We start from the raw sequence: 22,165 nt of genomic DNA on the forward strand, positions 1-22,165 counted from the left end.
TTCCTGAATGAAGTGTGTCCGCGGACGCAACCTCCACTAATCCCCGTCACTCCCAGAGGCTTTGTAAGGAATGTGAGCGATGGCGCTTCTGTTCATCCAGACATGGCTGCCTAGTAGCCCGCAGGGCCGGGTTACAACAGGTCACAGGTCAAGGAGGACCACAAGGAAACTCACCCATTCATATTCATTTTCAACATTCATCTACGTTCTAGGTGATTGAGACAGAGGGAGGGGAGTGTGTGGTGTCGCTATGTTACAGTTCATTCATTTCTGTGGTCATTTCCTCAATGCATGTCTCCCTCGCTGAAGTGCTGGCGTTTCCTGTGTACGGCTCACCTCACATGGCTATAGGGTGCATTGAAGTGGGGAGGCGGATGTGCCATATCTTGAACCCTTATCACTGCAGGCCATAACGAATTTTCATTATGTTAGCAATTTGTTAAGGTCTTTGAGAGTGTATAAATCTATGTATCAAATACTATTATATATGCATATGTAGTCTGGGCCTATACAGAGAACCTATTGAAAAAGATTTGCAAATCAGTCAGAGTATAGCTACATGATTTCTGAATACATTTCAAAAGAAGAACCTGTATTGTGTTTTGATGCTTTGCAAACTCTGCATATAAATGATATATGAAAAACACAATGTAATCAAATGTAGGCATTCTAATGTATCCACGAGAATGCACTGAGCAGCAGGTGCCTCGGTCCTCCAGAGCTGAAATTTCTAACACTCTTCTGCCGCTATCCCATGTCTGTCTGTCTCTGTCTGTCTGTCTGTCGTTACAGGGCCACTGATGTCCACGCACTCTGTCCCCAGTAACCTGGATAGCAGCAGCAAGACTGGAGACAGGAGGCCCTCCAGAGCTGGGGTCAGTAAAGAGAACAGCAGTGTGGACTTTAGCAAGGTAACCCCTGCTACTGGGCAAAGAAATCCCCCCCCCCATCATCAGCCACTCTCATCCAGACACCCAAGACAACCATCATCAATCACAGCCCTTACTCTCTGAGCATAAGAAACTTCACCCACTCCCTGCCTGCTAGAACCAAGAGCCAGTCTCAAAGTGAACTGTACATTGTTTTAATTCAATAACTGGGTTTGGTTAAGTGAGATCTTATCCCTCATTATATCCATTTATGACTCTTTTCAGCCATGAAATAAGTAGGCTGGCGGCCGTGAGGAGTCATCAGCTTTCATGAGTTTGCCAAGAAGCAAGCTCATACTTGACTGGGGTAGTCTAATCAAAAGAGGGAGAAGGAGACAGAGTGTTTGTGGAAGAGAGAGAGAGATGCAGATATTACCCATCTCAGTGGGCAAGGTCTCCCAGCTCTGTTACATCGTTCAAACAACCGACCTTGTGATGAAAGGGACTCCTTTGCTCAGTACTGCCCCTTATAGCTTCCCTCTACGCCACTAACACCGTAGCTTCCTCCAACCCTAGCGTCCATCTGCCACTGAGCATGATCCCTCCATCCCCATTCATTCCTTCCTTTCATTTGAAGTCTCTCCTTACTCTGTTGTGACAATTGGGCTCCAGGTAGATTTTATTTCACCTTTTTTTTTCATGACATAACGTATATATTTTGCTCGGCTTGATTTGTTATACCAGTGTTTCCCAATATAGGGCCGCACTGCCGTGTGTATCCCGCGGGACCTACGGTCCCCGACAGATCATAGCAGCGCGGTTGGCATTTTTCATGCTGTGGGCGGGCGGTCAGACACAACTTTGGGATGAAAACATGTTACCGTCCCACAGATAATTTTGAACGGTTGTCTTTCTGTGTTGTATGTGTTATCTATTGTATAAAAAACACCTTTTTGTGTCACAGTTCACAAACTCGTATAGGCTAGTTCTGCTTCCTCGTTTTTGTTGGGCGCGCGAGAACAAATGCGCCTGTGTGGTCTAGTTTAAATAGCCTGTAGCCTATATGCACGGTCGGAGAAGCATGGCGCAGTTGTCTTTCCATGGAAAATGACTTCCTAAATAGGATTGGCTATAGTTTAGGCTCCGACATTGGCTGGAAATAAACATTGATGACGCATGAATTTGTCTGCCTGCGAATCGTAGTGCTTCTTTTAAAGTTGTGCAAGGTTATTTTCGAAACGGTTAGTCTTTCTGTTTTGTATGTCATGTGTTATCTACATTGCTGGGACCGGGGATGCAAAAGCAAGCTGTGTCCCATACACCTACATTTTTTATTTATTTATTTTATTTTACCGTTATTTTACCAGGTAAGTTGACTGAGAACACGTTCTCATTTGCAGCAACGACCTGGGGAATAGTTACAGGGGAGAGGAGGGGGATGAATGAGCCAATTGTAAACTGGGGATTATTAGGTGACCATGATGGTTTGAGGGCCAGATTGGGAATTTAGCCAGGACACCGGGGTTAACACCCCTACTCTTACGATAAGTGCCATGGGATCTTTTAATGACCTCAGAGAGTCAGGACACCCGTTTAACGTCCCATCCGAAAAACGGCACCCTACACAGGGCAGTGTCCCCGATCATTGGGATATTTTTTTAGACCAGAGGAAAGAGTGCCTCCTACTGGCCCTCCAACACCACTTCCAGCAGCATCTGGTCTCCCATCCAGGGACTGACCAGGACCAACCCTGCTTAGCTTCAGAAGCAAGCCAGCAGTGGTAGCTGCTGGCATTGCGGGCCTGGGGACAGATTTGGGACCAGTTCTTGTGGGAGTGGGTGGGAGTCGGACGAGAAGTCAGCAGGAGCGGGCGGGCGCGGTAAGAAAATGAGTGGGTGGGAGACGGACGTGAAGTCAGCAGGAGCGGGCGGGCGCGGTAAGAAAATTAGTGGGTGGGAGTCGGACGTGAAGTCAGCACGAGCGGGCGGGTGCGGTAAGAAAATTAGTGGGTGGGAGTCGGACGAGAAGTCAGCAGGAACGGGCGGGCGCGGTAAGAAAAGGAGTGGGTGGGAGTCGGACGAGAAGTCAGCAGGAGCGGGCGGGCGCGGTAAGAAAAGGAGTGGGTGGGAGACAGACGTGAAGTCAGCAGGAGCGGGCGGGCGCGGTAAGAAAAGGAGTGGGCGGGAGACGGACGAGAAGTCAGCAGGAGCGGGCGGGCGCGGTAAGAAAAGGAGTGTGTGGGATTAAGAATTCAGTCCGGCGCTGTCCTCTATTTCCCAATCCTGGTTCTGAAGACCTAAAGGGATGCATTTTTTATTTTTATTTCTCCCCCTAACACTAACATGTTGTATGTGTCGAATTGCAATGCTTTATCTTGGCCAGGTCGCAGTTGCAAATGATAACTTGTTCTCAACTAGCCTACCTGGTTAAATAAAGGTGAAAATTAAAAATAAAATAAAAACTAACACACTTGATTCAACTAATCAACTCATCATCAACCCTTTGATTATTTGAATCAGGTGTGCTAGTTTTTATTTTATTTTTAATTTTCACCTTTATTTTCTCGTCCACAGGACCAGGATTGACAGAAACAGAGCCAGGATTGGGAGACACTGTCTCATACAGTTGTTACTTCCTAAAGTCTCTCTCTCTCTCTGTCCCATTCCGCTCCTTTTAGGTGGACATGAACTTCATGAAGAAGATTCCTCCGGGCGCCGAGGCGTCCAACGTGCTGGTAGGGGAGGTGGACTTCCTGGAGAGGCCCATCATCGCCTTCGTACGCCTGTCCCCCGCCGTCCTCATCACAGGGCTCACGGAGGTGCCCGTGCCCACCAGGTAGGTACACTACATCTCTTCACCCACTCTTTCACTGCTCTTTCCCTGCTGTTTCTAGGTTTTATTCATGCACCTGCTCCCCTACCAGTAGCCTAAACCATTTTGTATTTGGAGTCATATCACCAACTATACTAAATTATGTTGGGTTTTGAATAATACACAATGTATCTGCCTATACCTGGCCATCGACATTGCGTTTAGTCTAATGCGTGAAAATGGTTTGTGTCCCCCACAGGTTTTTGTTTCTGCTGCTGGGTCCACACGGTAAAGGCCCTCAGTACCATGAGATTGGCAGATCCATGGCCACACTGATGACAGATGAGGTGAGAGGACGGGAGACGTTTTACGTGCTGCTGTTTGTGCACTTATCCTTATAGTCTTATGAAGATTGGTAACATTCAGTCATAAACATGAATTAGCTCCCCCCGAGAGGCATAGAATAGACTAACTCCTTTGAGTAACTTTTTCCCCATCAGGGGGATGGGTGTGGCGTTCAGACTAGATACATTTTAAGATCAAAATGTAAAAGCTATACTCTTTCCTGCATTTCTCTGTAGATATTCCATGATGTGGCGTACAAGGCCAAAGATCGGATGGACCTGCTGTCTGGGATAGATGAATTTCTGGACCAGGTGACAGTCCTGCCCCCAGGAGAATGGGACCCCTCGATACGAATCGAACCCCCCAAGAACGTCCCATCGCAGGTGAGGGTCTAAATTGACATATATAAACAGAAACAGAAAATCAACATAAAGTCTGAAGTCAAGCCTGATTTCAGATGATTGGTCACATAGTGCTCTTCAATCTTGATCCTGGAGAGCCACAAAGGGTTTTTGTTTCAGCCTAGCACGAGCACACTTGATTAAATTAATCAAGGGCTTGATGATTAGTTGAATCAGATGTATTGGAAGTATAGTCTACCCTGTACCACCAGTGGGTCTCCAGGATTGAAGAACACTGGCTTGCATGTTCGTTTTCGATGATGTTTCCATGATGTGTATGACTGTGCCTCCTGGTGGCAGTAGAGGATATAACAGCCCTGTAATAACTTAGTCATGCGTGCATGTATTTTCCGTATGGATGGCCCCAGCGGGAATCAAACCCACGACCCTGGCGTGGCCAACTCCATGCTCTACCATCTGAGCCAAACCTATAATGTCTCTCTCACTTGTAGTTGAAGAGGAAGATTCCCTCCCAGCCCAACGGGTCGCCCTCACCCTCTGGGGAGATGTTGAAGGAGGAGGACGAAGGCCACGGAGCTGGGCCCGAGCTGCAGAGAACCGGACGGTGAGCTATGCGTACGAATTCATAGGGGAGGTTTCCAGGGACACAGATTAAGCTTCATTCTGGACCTAAAAGCATTTTCAATGGAGATTCCCTACTGAGCTTGCTTTTTATTCCAGGACTAGGCTTAATCTGTGTCTGGGGGAAATTGCCCCATAGAGAAGAGTTGATAAGGGTAAATCTCAAATGACACCCTATTTCTTAGAAAGAGCTGTGATCAACAGTAGTGGACTACCATACATGTGGAATAGGGTATCATTTGAGACACTGCCTAAGACTTTGTTTTAAATACTATGGTATGACATAGGCAATAGGTTGTAAAATTCTTTTTTTTTTTTTACTGTTTTGATGCTTTTTATTCTTGATGAAATTCATTAAACACGTATAAGGTAATCCATTATTGAGACTGTTTATGAAGACAAAAATGAATAACATACCATGCCCACATACTGTGACATTACCAATGCACTGCACACGTTACAATTACGATGCTGACATAAGTAAATACTCAGGGTCTGCGGGTGAAAGCCTCTGAGATCGCGTGGCTGCCCTGCTGGTAGAGTGTGATTATTTGTGACCTCACACCCCCCCGGACACACACACCTCGCAGACTGGGCACTGCATTATTTACCCCTCCCCAGATCCACTCTCGGCGTGCTGCTATAAAAAGCAGCATGCCGGCAGAGAACGACTGAGAGAGAGGTAGAGGGGGGGAGGATAAGGGATAAGGGATAAGGGAGAGAGAGAGAGAGAGAGAGGGACTAAGGTAGGGATAAGGGATAGTGTTTACGGGGTGTTATGCAGTCTCTGAACACACAAAGGTGTGGTGACTTAGACCTGAGACTGGTAGGTTGAGTGTGTTTGTGTAAGTTAGCGGAGTTTGTGTGTGAGGTAGGAACCTGGGTGTGAATGGGTTGAGTGGTGTCTGGGTCAGAGAGCAGGAGTGTGTCCAACCTCGGTGGGAAACTAACAGGGTTCCCCTCAGCAAGGAACCTAGCTCTAAGCATCACAGTTAGGAAATTACCATTAACCAAAGATCTCTAAAATGTCAATTAATTCTTGTAGGAAGTGTCTATAAATGTGTACCACATTTGGGGGCTCCACATTTTTTTCTGGCAGACCCTATTGATGGTAGTGTTGTCACGATACCAGAATTTTGACTTCGATACCAGGTTTAGTATCATAATACTCAATATCAATACTCGATACCAAGGCAAAAAAAAAAGTGGATTAGCCAAAGTCACAGAATAACCTATGGGCATCTTTTGAGTTTTTGTCGTACTTTGTGTGAAGGAAGTTCTAAATTCTAGCACAGAAGTAATGGTAGGCTGACTCGTTGTAGCTGATGTGTGGACATTAGTGTCACGTTCCTGACCTGTTTTTCCTTTCCCTTGTATTATTTTAGTTGGTCAGGGCGTGAGTTGGGGTGGGTTGTCGATGTGTTTGTTCTATGTTGGGATGTTTGTGTTCGGCCGGGGATGATTCTCAATCAGAGACAGCTGTCAATCGTTGTCCCTGATTGAGAACCATACTTAGGCAGCCGGTGATTCACGTGGTTTTGGTGGGTGGTTGTGTCTTCCGTGTCTGTATGTATGTTCGTACCACACGGGACTGTAGCTTTGGTTTGTAGTCTGTACCTGTTTCGTGCGTTCTTCGTGTATTTGTAAGTTCTCATGTTTTAGGTCAGTCTACGTCGTTTTGTTGTTTTGTAATTTTCCAAGTGTTTTTCGTGTTCGTCTTCGTCTTTGAATAAATTCATTATGTATTCACAACCCGCTGCATTTTGGTCTGATCCCTACTCCTCCTCTTCAGACGAAGAGGAGGAGAGAAACCGTTACAGAACCACCCACCAATCTAGGACCAAGCGGAGTGTAAACGGGCAGCGACAGCAGCAGAGACAGACACAGGAATGGACATGGGAAGACGTCTTGGACGGCAAGGGTTGTTACACATGGGAGGAGATCCTGGCTGGAAAGGATCGCCTCCCATGGGAACAGCTGGAGGCAGCGAGGAGAGCGGAGGCAGCCGGAGAGAGGAACCGGGGTTATGAAGGTACGCGGCTAGCACGGAAGCCCGGGAGTCAGACCCAAAAATGTATTGGGGGGGGGGAGGCACACGCGGAGTGTGGCAAAGCCGGGTAGGATACCTGAGCCAACTCCCCGTGCTTACCGTGGAGTGAGAGGGCGTCGTACTGGTCAGACACCGTGTTATGGGGTAAAACGCACGGTGTCCCCAGTACGTGTGCTTAGCCCAGTGCGGGCTATTCCACCTCGCCGCACTGGTAGGGCTAGGTTGGGCATCGAGCCGGATGTCATGAAGCCGGCCCAACGCATCTGGCCTCCAGTGCGTCTCCTCGGGCCGGCATACATGGCACCAGCCTTACGAATGGTGTCGCCGGTTTGCCAGCATAGCCCAGTGCGGGCTATTCCACCTCGCCGCACTGGCAGGGCTACGGGGACCATTCAACCTGGTAGGGTTGGGGAGGCTCGGTGCTCAAGAGCGCGTGTCCTCCTTCACGGTCCGGTATACCCGGTGCCACCTCCACGTACCAGTCCTCCGGTGGCTGCCCCCCGCACCAGGCTGTCTCTCTGGGTTCTCTCTCCAGCTGCTCCCACCTGTCCAGCGCTGTCAGAGCCTTCCTCCTCTCCAGCGCAGCCAGTGTCTGAGCTGGCTGCCTGCCCAGCGCTGTCTGAGCTGGCTGCCTGCCCAGCGCTGTCTGAGCTGCCTGCCTGCCCAGCGCTGTCCGTCTGTCCCGAGCCGTCAGAGCTGTCCGTCTGTACTGAGCCTTCAAAGCCGTCCAGCCAGGACCAGCCAGAGCCGTCCAGCCAGGACCAGCCAGAGCCGTCCAGCCAGGACCAGCCAGAGCCGTCCAGCCAGGACCAGCCAGAGCCGTCCAGCCAGGACCAGCCAGAGCCGTCCAGCCCCCGAGAGACTGAAAAACAGCTTCTATCTCAAGGCCATCAGACCTTGTTAAATAGCCATCATTAGCCAGCTTCTACCTGGTTACGCAACCCTGCACCTTGGAGGCTGCTGACCTATATACATAGACTTGGAATCACTGACCACTTTAATAATGGAACACTAGTCACTTTAACAATGTTTAAATAATGTTTGCATACTGCTTTACTCATCTCATATGTATATACTGTATTCTATTCTACTGTATTTTAGTCAATGCCACTCCGACATTGCTCAATCTAATATTTATATATTTCTTACTATATATATATATTACTTCCATACTTACTTTAAATATTACTTCCATTATTTTACTTTTGGATTTGTGTGTATTGTTGTAAATTGTTAGATACTACTGCACTGTTGGAGCTAGGAACACAAGCATTTCGCTACACCCGCAATAACATCTGTGTGACTAATACAATTTCATTTTATATATTTATCTTGGAAAAGGAGAAATTCTCACTTACAGGGATTTAAACAACTTTGTGGACACAATTTGAGAGATACAAGCTTTTTGTACGTTTGGAAAATTTCTTCTATCAATTATTTCAGCTCATGAAACATGAGACCAACACTTTACATGTTGCGTTAATATTTTTGTTCAGTGTACTGAGCTGAAACAAAAGATACCGGAAATGTTCCATGGTATGGGCAGGCATAAGCTATGGTCAATGAACACAATTGCATTTTATTGATGGTAATTTGAATGCACAGATATACCGTAACGAGATCCTGAGGCCCATTGTGAGGCACGTTTTCTTTAAGGTGTCTGTGACCAACAGATGCATATCTGCATTCCCAGTCATGTGAAATCTATAGATTAGGGCCTAATGAAATTATTTAAATTGACTGATTTCCTTTATTGAACTGTAACTCAGTAATATCTTAGAAATTGTGGCATGATGCGTTTATATTTTTGGTCAGTATAATTGTCGAACTGGAACGCCAAAGGCGCTGAAAAGTTGGGCTGCTGGCCCAGTCGTCATGTTACTAGACAGGCTTGATCATCTCAGTCAGTGAACCGTTTCTCATGTTACAGTATCAGAAAGTACCTAGGTTATGGTGTACCGTACAACACTGATGTTCTGAAAAAGTTATCTGTGGGTCCTAACAAATCTCTGGGAGCCCTATAGATCCAAAAGAGTTATCTCGGAGTCCAATAATGCGTTCCCACTGGGCACAGATGTCAATAACGTCTATTCCACGTTGGTTTAATGTCATTTCATTGAAATGGCGAGGAAAACGTTGACTCGACAGGTGTGTGCCCAGTGGCTTGTACGGTCCCCTGTATGGTCCAAAAAACCTAATCCAGATGTCTAAGGATGTAATCTGGGATACTTTAGTTAGCCTGCTGTAAAGCGTTGTGGTTTTGCCCTTCCTCTAGGATCTTTGGAGGCCTGGTGATGGATATAAAGCGGAAGGCCCCGTTCTACTGGAGCGACATCCGGGACTCGTTGAACCTGCAGTGTCTGGCCTCCGTCCTGTTCCTCTACTGCGCCTGCATGTCCCCTGTCATCACCTTCGGAGGGCTGCTGGGCGAGGCCACTAAGGGAAACATAGTGAGTGGGTCCTTGTCCACGAGTGTCAATGAATGCCACTCCGATTACAGCAGTCTCTCTTCTATCTGTGCAGTATCCCTTAATGTATGCAAGTCACTTAGAGTTCAACAAGTCGATGTAAGCCTTGCACTAATTATGTATACGTTTAACAAAAGGTCTTACCAAAAGGTCTTACCCTATTTGCTTAATACTATATACAAATATCACTAAAAGCATATAGGATTCATATCACTATAAGCACATCGGATGTGGTTAGACAGTGTCCCTCTTCCTCACTGCGAGCTACTCAGAATACTGTCTCCATGCTTTGATCCTGACAATGAGTTACACACACAAATCCTACAGTAACTCCAGAGGGAGACTGTTGGCGTAGCTAGCGTCAGCGTGCCGGGGTGTGTGATGCGTCTGAGTAAACTCATTAGAAGGCCAGTGGCGGAGGGATATAAGTACAGACAGGCCGACGGGGTGGATGAAGTAAAGCAGTTTATCTACACTGTCTGATGCTAGGCAGCCTGATCTGGAATGTCACTTTAAACTGATGTGCTATGTTATGTGGGGTGTTCTGTCCGCTTTGCCTTATTCCCCTTAGTCTCTCCCTCTCTCTGGTTTCCTCTTATGTATTTACCACTTCCTCCCGTTCTCACTGCTTCTTCCCCTCCCTCTCTTCTTTTGCTACAGAGTGCCATAGAGTCTCTGTTTGGGGCATCCCTCACAGGAGTGGCCTTCTCTCTGTTTGCGGGGCAGCCCCTCACTATACTAGGCAGTACGGGGCCTGTCCTAGTTTTCGAGAAGATCCTCTTCAAGTTTTGCAAGTGAGTGTGCAACCATATCCTAGTTTCACTGTCATTTGCACTGTGGCCCTCTGGTGGTAACAACCTGCAAGTACAAGCTCACCTGCCATTTGGGGATTTCTAATTTGTTTCTGATCAGTAACTTTCTGAGTTTTATGTACTTTATACATGCACAGTAAATCAAGTGCCTGGAGTTTTTCTTGGTCAAATCACATGGTCAGGAAAAACTCGGGGCCATAACTAGTTATGAAAGAAGTCGGGACAGGCTCAAGGTCATTCAATCATTTCATAAGGCATGGTCCGAGTGATTGCTCCTCCCCTACAACTGTCATAACGTTTATATGCTTTGAGCTCACTGCTTGCAGTACCTATGAATGTGAAATTACACTGAAAACATCCAAAATACATTATATATACAGCCCCTAATCGAGTACAATGCCTTGTAAAGTTGATATTGAGGTTAAATAAAGTGTGCTTTCTTAATTTACCAAATTTTTCTAACCGTTGCTTTAGATAAAATCAAGACATCAATATTCTTGTTATGTTTTCTTGTATGTAAAATCTTAAATTACAGCTCACTTTGAGCAAATTCGTAATTTGCGATTAATCGCAGAGAATCCCGCGAGTCAACTCGATTGCATTGTTTAGTGATTTGACAGCCCCACTATTGAGTCTCGAACTCCTCTCCTCTCCTACCCAGGGACTACGGCCTGTCCTACCTGTCTCTGAGGACCAGCATCGGCCTGTGGACGGCCTTCCTCTGCCTGGTCCTGGTTGCCACGGACGCTAGCTCCCTGGTCTGTTACATCACCCGCTTCACAGAGGAGGCCTTCGCCGCTCTCATCTGCATCATCTTCATCTACGAGGCCCTGGAGAAGCTCTTCCACCTGGGGGAACACTACCCAGTCAACATGCACAACGAGCTGGACAACCTCACCCTCTACTCGTGAGTCTGGGTCAGAGAGCCTCGGCGGAGGGCAAAAGCCGCGGGAAGTGGGAGCTGCCATTTTTTCGCTGCCTTAAAAAAACATTGCTGACCAAACACACATTTTATTCAGGAAATGTACCTTTTCTATTTGGATTGCAGTGTTTCAGATGATATTACCACTGACTCGAGCCCAAAGATGGAAAAGGGGAAATGATGGTTGTGTGGGGAGTGTAAGGCATGGAGTGTGTAAGATTTCTTCTCTTGACTCAGGTGTCAGTGTTCTCCACCGGCCAACGCCTCCACTGAGATCTTGCAGACGTGGAACCAGACAGGACACACACCAGACACTATCTCCTGGAAGAGTCTCAACGTATCGGTCAGTCAAAGGACACACACACACACACACACAAGGAACACACACACTGCAAAAACATCTGTTGAGCCTGTGTATTTCTCTGACCCTTTTACTCTCTTTGCCAGATGTGTAACCTGCTCCATGGAGAGTTTGCTGGTCCTGCCTGTGGTCACCACGGCCCCTACATCCCAGATGTCCTCTTCTGGTCCATCATCCTCTTCTTCACCACCTTCTTCCTCTCCTCCTTCCTCAAGGAGATCAAGACCGAGCGATACTTCCCTACAATGGTGTGTTATTCACTTGCGATCAGGGTGTGTGTGTGTGTGTGTGTGTGTGTGCGTGTGCGTGTGCGTGTGCGTGTGCGTGTGTCCATGTTCCTCTAAAAGGGTATTGTGCTGCAACAACATTCACAGTTTAATTTCAAGGTCGTCACATTCTTCCCACACAATATGTCTCACGCTTTGCTGTTACCATTAGCTACTGTGCGTGGGTGTTCCCACTGAGGGAATTACAATGGATTTGTTGTTTACACGTTACCACGTTTATGCAAAATGTCATTATTATGCAGGTACGCTCCACCATCAGTGACTTTGCCGTGTTTCTGACCATTATGATCATGGTGCTGGTGGACTATCTGATGGGCATCCCCTCTCCTAAACTCAACGTACCCGACCGCTTTGAGGTAGGACTCTTTTGATACTGTATCTCTGTGTAGGCATTCAAAAGACGGCGTACTGCCATATGGCATACTGATCATATCAACATGTCATGTGATACTGATGACAGCAATGATATATATATATATCCTGGGCTGATACTAGAGGCAGTAGTGATACCAGTAAACTAATGTGGACACTGACCTATTCAGATCTGTCGAGCGCAACGGGATGGCTTTCTTTTAGCCTTAGCGTCGAAGCTAACTCTCTGTCCTGTTGCAGATCCACCTCCAAGCACCACGGCAGGTGTAATAGTGTAATGCGATAGCTAGCTACTAGCCTTAGCATTATAGCTAAAATCAATCAAAGTCACACAGGATACAGTAAAGTGTACACAGGACAATGTAATGTACAGTGAAAAACATCATGAAGGACCACACACAACCCAGCCACGGACTGTTCACTCCCCTACCGTCTGGCAGACGGTATCAGAGCATCGGGTCTTGGACCACGAGGCTCAGAGACAGTTTTTACCCACAAACCAAACACTTGAACTGGAACTGACCATTTACACTGACTCTCCGTACCTTAGCACACCTGCACTCACTCAGTCAGTCACTCAGTCACTAAGTCAGTCACTGTCAGTCACTGTCAGTCACTCACTCAGTCACTAAGTCAGTCACTCACTCAGTCACTAAGTCAGTCACTAAGTCAGTCACTAAGTCAGTCACTAAGTCAGTCACTAAGTCAGTCACTAAGTCAGTCACTAAGTCAGTCACTAAGTCAGTCACTAAGTCAGTCACTCACTCAGTCACTCACTCAGTCACTCACTCAGTCACTCACTCAGTCACTCACTCAGTCACTCACTCAGTCACTCACTCACTCAGTCAGTCAGTCACTCAGCCACTCAGTCACTCAGCCACTCAGTCACTCAGCCACTCAGTCACTCACTCACACAAGCCCACACATATGCAGGTACACACACACACACACACACACACACACACACACACACACACACACACACACACACACACACACACACACACACACCACTGCTGCTATTGGACTTCTGTTTAATATTGCACAACACACTTCATATCTCTCCCGGCACACGTGTAAATATTGTAATGTGCCTTCCTTGTATTTATACCTCTGCTAAATATCTATTTTATTTTAGCTTCTATTGAGCTTCTACTCTTTTTATACATTTGCATTACTTAATTATTTTCTATTCTTATTGTTGTCGCATTGTCGAGAGGGGAACCTGCAAGCATTTCATTGTACTGTTTACACCATGCGTTCCTGTGCATATGACAAATAAACTTAACTCGAACACTATAGCCTGACCTCCAGCTATGAGCATTATAGTTTAAAAGCTAACTCTATGCTCTGGTCTACAGCCTACCTCCAAGCATCGCGGCTGGCTGATCTCCCCGCTGGGCACCAACCCCTGGTGGACCCTGCTGGTGGCGGCGCTGCCCGCTCTGCTCTGCACCATCCTCATCTTCATGGACCAGCAGATCACCGCCGTCATCATCAACCGCAAGGAGCACAAGCTCAAGGTGAGCCGGCGCTGGTTTATGGCATCGACTTCCGTAGTCTACAGACTCCATTCACACCGTCAAGTCGGGGTGGAACAGACGCATTTCTTACAAGGACGTTTTGTTCTGTCACCTTGTCCTGTCCATTATATTATCATTCACTGTGTTGAATGTAGCTAGTGTTTTCATGAAGCGTATTCACTGTGTACAATTCGGTGCTCCCAACTACAGTATACTATAATCACTTTTTATCCTCGTCTTTTCCCCCCTGGTTTCCCCCCCCCCCTTCTTCTCCGTCATGTAGAAAGGCTGTGGCTACCATCTGGACCTGCTGGTGGTGGCGGTAATGCTGGGGGTTTGCTCCATCATGGGCCTGCCCTGGTTCGTAGCCGCCACCGTGCTCTCCATCTCCCACGTCAACAGCCTCAAGGTTGGCAAGCCTGCTGCTGTCTTTTGTTTATTCGTTCTAGGTCAGCGGTGTAAAACGCAATTCCCTTGTACCGCATTGATCAATTAAGGTCATCAATTAGTTAGGGACTGCTCTCACCTGGTTGTCTAGCTCTTAACTGAACATATTGATAGGAAATTACAAAAACCAGCAGACATTCGGCCCACCAGGTATTAAGTTTGACACCTCTGTTGTAAGTGATTAGTTGTGAGTTGGGTTTTTGTTAGAAAAAGAATGTATTTCTCTTGAGTATACTAGACATTCGTCTAATGTGATCGAATCAAATCTAAAAGGTGGAGTCGGGCTGCTCGGCGCCAGGAGAACAGCCCAAGTTCCTGGGCATCAGAGAGCAGAGGGTCACCGGCTTCATGATATTTGTCCTCATGGGCTGCTCCGTCTTCATGACCTCCGCACTCAAGGTGACACCTCTTTGGGTTTCAGAAAAGTGTTATAAAAAATAAGATGGGTTATTAATATAAGACGATGGGCGCTGGACCCATAATGCAATGAGAATGACTCTTATGTGTTCACCTTACAGTTGAAATGTTGACATGGATGATTTTTTAAAAGGCGCTTGAAATGATTACGATTATTATTATTATATACTGTAATGTCCAATCTTTCTCCCCCAACCTCCAGTTCATTCCTATGCCGGTGCTGTACGGGGTCTTCCTCTACATGGGAGCCTCTTCACTCAAAGGCATTCAGGTGAGATTATATTCAATGATTAGTTGAAGATATGATCAGAGATTTGGATCTTTAGACAGTAAAGCAATGCAATGCTTTTGTCTGTAATGATGAGCTTACTCTTTTTGTAATTAAACTCCCTTTGATCAAGAAAACATGTCATTGCAGTTGAACTCTTTCATTTCAAATGTGTTTCCTGACAAAAAAATGCGAAACGGATGATGAAATGGTGCTCAGGACAATGTTCACATCTCTCTCCCTCTCTCTTAGTTCTTTGACCGTATCAAGTTGTTTGGTATGCCAGCCAAGCACCAGCCTGACCTGATCTACCTGCGCTACGTTCCCCTGTGGAAGGTCCATGTTTTCACCCTGGTGCAGCTCACCTGCCTCATACTGCTGTGGGTCATCAAGGCGTCCGCGGCCGCTGTCGTTTTCCCCATGATGGTAATACCCATAGAGCGGAAGGTTTTATAGTAGTACTGCCATCACTCTATCTCGCCATGGTTAATATCACTCTCCACAATTACAAACTGGAAAAATGTGATATCTTGTTTACCAACAAGGGTGTTTGTAAACTTGAAAATATCTCAAACCGTGTGTATGTGCCTGTGTAGTTCTTTTGCTTCCTCTCTCCCTCTTAAAATATCCTGTTTTTGCTTAAAGGTGCTGGCCCTCGTCTTCATTCGGAAGCTTCTCGACTTTTTCTTTACCAAGAGGGAGCTCAGCTATCTGGACGACTTGATGCCCGAGAGCAAGAAGAAGAAAGAGGATGACAAGAAGAAGAAGGAGAGGGAGAAACGGGTAACAGACGGTGGCACTTTAAAGCCATTGTTCCCCCCCCCCCCCCCCCCCGACAACATTCACCGTCTAGCACGCTAACATGACTTTCCCCCCGCAGAAATCCAACTAGATCGGACAAAGCCGCTCAAACGATGTCAATTTGACTGCACTCTCATGGGTACACTCGATTGTAATTCTCCGCTTGTCCCTTTGGTCCCAGGCTTTATTGCTCATAGAAGAACAGGTGGGCGCGAACGCTGTGAAGGTCCATTATGACGGTGGGAACCTGCTCAAGATCCCAGTCAAAACGTTCTCAGGGAGGTGAGTGGCGCCCACCGCGCAACAGGAGTACAATACACGACATTACACTGGATCAATAAATGAAGGGCACCCTTTTCTTTGGCTTTATCTTTGTATGATTTGACGATATCATTTTATTATGATATAAAACAACAACAAAAAAATCTCCATCTCTACATTCTCGGTGTTGCAACGTGAAGGGAACCGTGACGATGTTAGTTCGGTAACGTGTTTATCTTGAACAGATCGTACAGAATAATCGCTCATACCCTCCCAGTGGATGAAGAGGCGGTAGGGGTGGGTGTCTGATATATCCAGCCCACGTGCTGAGTTTTAACCCTATTCAGGAATATACAGTAACGTCAGTGAGCGCATGGCCAAAATCGTAACTTGGCTATTTACTATACCTGTAGATAAGGCCTTTTTATCGAACACACACACTCCCTGCGTGTTGCGTTTGTGTGTTGGGGGGGGGGATTGTTATGATGATACATACTGCAACATCGTATCATGGCAAGGTAAAAAGGCTCTAAAACCATGTGAATACTAATGACTAATGGACACATTGATTACATAGAGAACTCACCCCAGACAACCATCCTCCAATAGTCACAATTGCCTCCAAAAGCAATTGTTACACATTTTCAGTGCGAGATACCATGACAGAGAAACGCTTTTGACCGAGAACTGGTGCCAAGTAGCCCTTGTTTGCTTCAATCTTTTGTTTGTTTACCTTATCCATATGCATGCATGTCTGTCTCCCCTCCCTTGTTCTGTCCTGTCCCTCGCTGCATGTAGCTCATGTGACCTCGGCAATGTTAATATCTCTGAGGAAATGGCCAAAAGCGGGGCGTGCAAAGCAGTGGCGTTGAGCGCCGACTTCGGCCCGTCTATGAAGCGTAGCCAAAGGTAGCTATGCCGACCACGACTCGTCTTTAGCTGTCACCCCTCTTTGTCCTGAAAATGGAGGGGCCTTTTTTCCCAGGCACACCTCAGGTCTACTGAAATCTGATTAAGACAAGATCACATTGATAACTTACCCTTTGTAGATCATATAATTGTATTATATTCTGTGACTACTCTTATGTACAGTAACGAATCTAATATAACTAAATAATCGACTAAATTCTTTGACTAGCCCATGAATTAATAGGTATGATAAGGACAATCTATCCATTCGTATGTAACGAGAGTATTAAGATCTTGCTTTTGCTGTGTCATAACTTGCATCATGTTCAGTCGCTTGTATGTTGTGAGATCTGAATTGTGTTTGGATATTTCCATAAAACAAGGATACATTCTATTTTCATGAATATTGTATTTGCCTACGGATATATTTGCCTACGATATATAAAAGCAAAGCGTCGAAGACGCTTTGCCCTGAGGTTCTTACATGTCCTGAGGATCTAGCTGGCTGCTGCCACGTTTCATCCTTCCGTCCCAATTATAATAGTTAAGAACAACATAATTTAACACATGAACCCGCCATCTTCAAGTCTAGGGTGTTAACAACCGTATATTCTTAGAGCATGGTATGAGCTTTGAGTTTAATTTGAGCATTGCCGTCTGACACTTTCACAGACAGCATTGCACTTACATCAGAAACACATTTGCTGCTCATCCTTGACACATTGATATCCTGGCCCAGCACAGCACAACCAGCCCATTGATGTCTCTCTTCCCATCTGCTTCCCTCCCTTGTCTCTGGCAGCCAGGAGAAAGTAGCCTGTGTTAGAGTCAACATGGACACTACCGAGGCAGGAGGAGAGAGTTCAGCCTTAGAGACTGCCTTGTGATGGAGGAGACCTTGTCCTACATCCCCACCTAACCCCACAGAGGGCCACCCTGGTACAGTGAGCAAGCTAGGACTTGAGCAGAGCAATCAGACTGGTCTCTGGAAAAGAAGCCCCTTTTGTGGGTCTGCTGGGTCAACAGTTGAGCTCCAGTGACCTCCAGTGGTCCAGTGTAGCTATGGGGGTCTTGAGGCCCCCCAGTGCACAGAGGACTGACTGCCCCGCAGTGGCGAGCACATTGCCGGGACATGAATGAACCAGACTCACACTGCCTACCGAAACCCCGTGTCAACCAATCATTTCCCACCCACTGCCACAGATGCCAAAGGATGGGGCCTACCACCGTCACACATATGCGGAATCTTCTTCAATTGTTGTGTATGCGTAAATTTACTTAATTGTACTATATAAGGTATATTTTCTCATGTACATTTTAAGTGATATTTTATTACCAATTAAGAGATTCACACTTGCATCCTGTTTTCTGGGGCACATGTCATATGTGAGCTATTCTGGTTTGTCTACATTTTTTAAATAATATATATTTCCTTTCCAAAAATGTACTAAACACAAACCAGCTCCAGAAACACATGTCAGTCAAGCCATGGTGATTCAAGTTGTTATTTCTGTGATTTTCGTCAGTGCAAACTGGTTCCATCGTGACTTAACACGGGTAATCTAAATCTAAACTGTTGCAAACCAAACGAAGAATGTAGACATTCGGACGCCTTTACCCCCATAATCTTTCTTGCTTGTGAAACATTGACAACGGTTGTAGTGGCGACATCTTTTCACTGCCCCTGTACTGTATCTGTACTGTATACTCTGCAAGTTGCATTCTCACTATTGGTATTGCTGCTCAGATGAAGTTGTTCAACTGAGAATATTTCTTTGTTTGTAAGTATATGTTGTTATGCTGTTTCTGTGCTTTCTGTTGTATGTTTCTATGGAACATTTTCTGAAATACTAATTTTAAGGTTAAGAAAGTGATGGGATGAATACTACAATAAGCACTTTAGATTTGTTTGCCAGTAGGAATTAGTGCACAGGCCCGAATTGAGTTAAAAACCATTGAATCTGAAGATCCACAGAACTGTTGCTCAAATGTCTAGAAAAAGTTACAACTTTGAAATCAACATGATTTCTGATTTGTGTGAAGTTTTTTTACACTCATCGCTTGTCTAATAGGTAATTCACTATTATAACCTATTTGTGTATTATTGTTGGATTTATTATTCTCGGGACAATTATTTTTGGTAAACAGGAAAGTGAACAAAAAAGTAATGTGCCGTTAGATTTCTTCTAAAAGCAATGAACAACGTTATTCTGTGCAGTCAAATTGTATTCTCACAATATTGTACAATTTATGCTGTACAAGTTTTGATACTTGTGTGTCACAATGTACACCGTATCAGTAGGTTCAATATTGCAGATGTCATTTTTATGCTGAAAAATATTTCCAAAAATGATCTGTAAAATGCAATTATATATTTCTCATTTGCTTAGCACACATGCTCCTGTTTTAGCAATAATATACGAGTTTTCAGTACGATACAATGTCTGGAGTGATGCTTCTATTGAGCTGTCTAGGGGGAGGTTGTCAAACCCCATCCACATTGTGTGTCTCCTCTATTGACTATTATTGTGTAGCTGATTTATACAGACAAGAGCTTACATGCCTTGTGAATGCTCTTTGTTGGTCTTTTATTCAAATTGTAGACATAGTATTAATGTTCAAGTAGTACACACACACATTGCCCAAAATGCGTAAGAGAGACGAGCAAACTAGGACGGCATATCGACAGGCTGTTCATATCGGTTGAAACCGAAGTGAAATATGAATGTAGTAGTGCTCTGAATGTTTTTGTGAAAGTCACGTCCTCGGCAACCCGACAACCAACCTGATGTATTACATGACAAATATGAACTCATTAGTACACACTTCATCATACTAATTTGTCAATAATGTACTGTATGTGTTTGTATGTCACAGATGTAGTGTTTGTTCACGAATGGGTATGAATTGTAATTTTTGACATGCAATATCAGTGAATGTGCACAGAATTATTGTAACTTCAATATCACTAATGAAATTTACAGAAATCTAATGCATTTCGCCAAACACCTATTTTTTAACAAAAATTTAAATGTGCATTGTTGTAATTCGTTTGAACACAATTCTGGTAAAATGTTGGCTATTTTAAGTCATTACAAATGTTGTTTTGGTATTTGTGATACTATATGTATGCAGTAGGTACAATTCATTGTAGAACACAAATGGTATTGCAGTGCAATGGATTCCATCTGTATTATATGATCTTTACCATAAATAATATATGGCTCTGATCTGTACCATAAACAGGGTATTCTTTAGGACCATGTATTACACTGACCTCATTACTGCTGTCAGTCAAGCACAGAACATTCTCCTGTAATATGTTGTTGAATATGATAAGAACATGTAGGATGGAAACTATTTTTTGTAAGTGTTGATGGAAAGCAATTAAAAGTAAATTAAATGTCTATTGTTCCTCTCTGCATATTTAAGCCAAGTGCAAAGCACACCATCAGTATGTGCAATACTTACGGTGAATCCCAAACCCCTACCAACTCTCTCGGAGGGCTCTCCGTTGTCACGTGTTGCAGACGAAACTCGCAGGGTGACTTCAAGAGTGGCGAAGGGATCAAATAAACCCATCAACTCCAGGACACACCCTTGACTTGAATGATGCAATTCATGTTCCACATTTAAATAATAAAACAAGCATGAAATTCAAATGAAATAATTCCCCCTGTCGTTTTACACGATAAAAACCTTGGTAACAGTTAAACATTTAATGTGGGAAGTATTTCAGATGTAAAGTGTCATGTCTCGAAATCAGACACAAATAAATACAGGTGACTCATAATTAGGCAAGCCGATATTCATTTGTTAAATTGCGCAAACTCAAAAATAATGCAGTGCGTTATGGGATACCACTTCGCTCTGAAGCCGCAGTGGTGGGAAAAGTATCCAATTGTCATACTTGTGTAAAAGTAAAGATACCTTAATAGAAAATGACTCAAGTAAAAGTGAAAGTCACCCAGTAAAATACTGCTTGAAGTATTTGGTTTTAAATATACTTAAGTATCCAAAGTAAATGTAATTGATAAAATATACTTAAGTATCAAAAGTAAAAGTATAAATCATTTTGAATTCCTAATATTAAGCAAATCAAGACAGCATCATTTTCTTGTTTTTATTTATTTATGGATAGCCAGGGGCACCCTCCAATGCGCAGACATAATTTACAAACAAAGCATAGGTTTAGTGAGTCCACCAGATCAGAGGCTGTAGGGATGTTCTTTTGATAAGTCTGTGAATTAGAACATTTTATTGTCCTGCTCAACATTTAAAAATGTAACGAGTACTTTTGGGTGTCAGGGAAAATGAAGGGAGTAAAAAGTACATAATTTTCTTTAGGAATGTAGTGAAGTAAAAGTTGTCTAAAATATAAATAGTAAAGTACAGATACCCCAATAAACTACTTAAGTAGTACTTTCAAGCATTTTTACACCACTGGAAGCCAGTGTAGCAGATTCAGTCAAAGTGGCTATCGGAGGGTCCAATTAGCTTCTACACCCCCCATAATTTTCAGTCACTCGGTTTTGAGACACTTGTGCATATGGTGGAGGCGCGTGTGAATGCGCAAATGGAGGGGCGAGGGACACAGGATGATTTGGGATTCAGCTAGAGCTTTTTAAACTGTTCAAGAGATAAAGGCATTATTCTGTAGCGTAGAGATTAAAGAAAAACACCAGACTAAAGAAGTTGAGATTGAAGGTGAAATTTAACATGTTTAATCAAAATTATATCCCTATATTAAAAGGTCATATTTGGCAGCTTTGGGGATTTTCACCACTTTGTAGACTTTGTTCTGGAACATTGTGGTGAAGTGAGGTCGGGAGTTGATGGACAGGAGGGTACATAGCGGCAACTTTCCCGTTCTCCTGATCCTCCACGTCCCAGATCCCGGAACTGTGAAGTGTAGCACAGTGGGAATCAGTGTGAGAGAACAAATTACAGGGCTTTGTTCATAACGCACCAAATGGAAGAAAACGGACTGAAACGGAGGGAAAGTGACCAATAACAAACTTGTTTTCATTTTCTATTGGAAAACGTTTTGTCACATGCTTCGTAAACTACAGGTGTAGACTAACAGTGAAATGCTTACTTCCCAACAATGCAGAGAAAAATATATAAAAAATAATAACATGGAATATATACACAATGAGTAACATTTTATTTATATACAGTACCAGTCAAAAGTTTGGATATACCTACTCATTCAAGGATTTTTCTTTATTTGTACTAGACAAAGGGAAGACATCAAAA

General features: G+C 44.6%; 1 protein-coding gene across 5 annotated transcripts in view; it reads left to right on the plus strand.

The window, feature by feature from the left end:
* The window catches only part of LOC129831386 (sodium bicarbonate cotransporter 3-like), a 65,098-nt gene extending 44,785 nt beyond the window's left edge, over nucleotides 1-20,313 (plus strand). For 3 of the 5 annotated variants that reach the window (XM_055894743.1, XM_055894747.1, XM_055894744.1), the window contains 20 exons: nucleotides 793-911; nucleotides 3,547-3,704; nucleotides 3,940-4,027; nucleotides 4,262-4,408; nucleotides 4,879-4,991; nucleotides 9,334-9,508; nucleotides 10,187-10,320; nucleotides 11,000-11,245; nucleotides 11,498-11,603; nucleotides 11,708-11,869; nucleotides 12,151-12,264; nucleotides 13,642-13,803; nucleotides 14,087-14,212; nucleotides 14,524-14,649; nucleotides 14,870-14,938; nucleotides 15,188-15,361; nucleotides 15,581-15,718; nucleotides 15,918-16,018; nucleotides 16,796-16,906; nucleotides 17,709-20,313. In XM_055894743.1, the coding sequence (XP_055750718.1) occupies nucleotides 793-911; nucleotides 3,547-3,704; nucleotides 3,940-4,027; nucleotides 4,262-4,408; nucleotides 4,879-4,991; nucleotides 9,334-9,508; nucleotides 10,187-10,320; nucleotides 11,000-11,245; nucleotides 11,498-11,603; nucleotides 11,708-11,869; nucleotides 12,151-12,264; nucleotides 13,642-13,803; nucleotides 14,087-14,212; nucleotides 14,524-14,649; nucleotides 14,870-14,938; nucleotides 15,188-15,361; nucleotides 15,581-15,718; nucleotides 15,918-16,018; nucleotides 16,796-16,906; nucleotides 17,709-17,793 (2,654 nt within the window). In that variant the 3' untranslated portion in view covers nucleotides 17,794-20,313. The remainder of the gene's footprint in view (nucleotides 1-792; nucleotides 912-3,546; nucleotides 3,705-3,939; nucleotides 4,028-4,261; nucleotides 4,409-4,878; nucleotides 4,992-9,333; nucleotides 9,509-10,186; nucleotides 10,321-10,999; nucleotides 11,246-11,497; nucleotides 11,604-11,707; nucleotides 11,870-12,150; nucleotides 12,265-13,641; nucleotides 13,804-14,086; nucleotides 14,213-14,523; nucleotides 14,650-14,869; nucleotides 14,939-15,187; nucleotides 15,362-15,580; nucleotides 15,719-15,917; nucleotides 16,019-16,795; nucleotides 16,907-17,708) is intronic. The other 2 variants (XM_055894745.1, XM_055894746.1) reach the window with 2 other exon arrangements.
* Nucleotides 20,314-22,165: the final 1,852 nt, after the last annotated feature.

The sequence above is a fragment of the Salvelinus fontinalis genome, chromosome 32 (genome assembly GCF_029448725.1).
Source record: "Salvelinus fontinalis isolate EN_2023a chromosome 32, ASM2944872v1, whole genome shotgun sequence".
In the NCBI taxonomy this organism is placed as follows: domain Eukaryota; kingdom Metazoa; phylum Chordata; class Actinopteri; order Salmoniformes; family Salmonidae; genus Salvelinus; species Salvelinus fontinalis.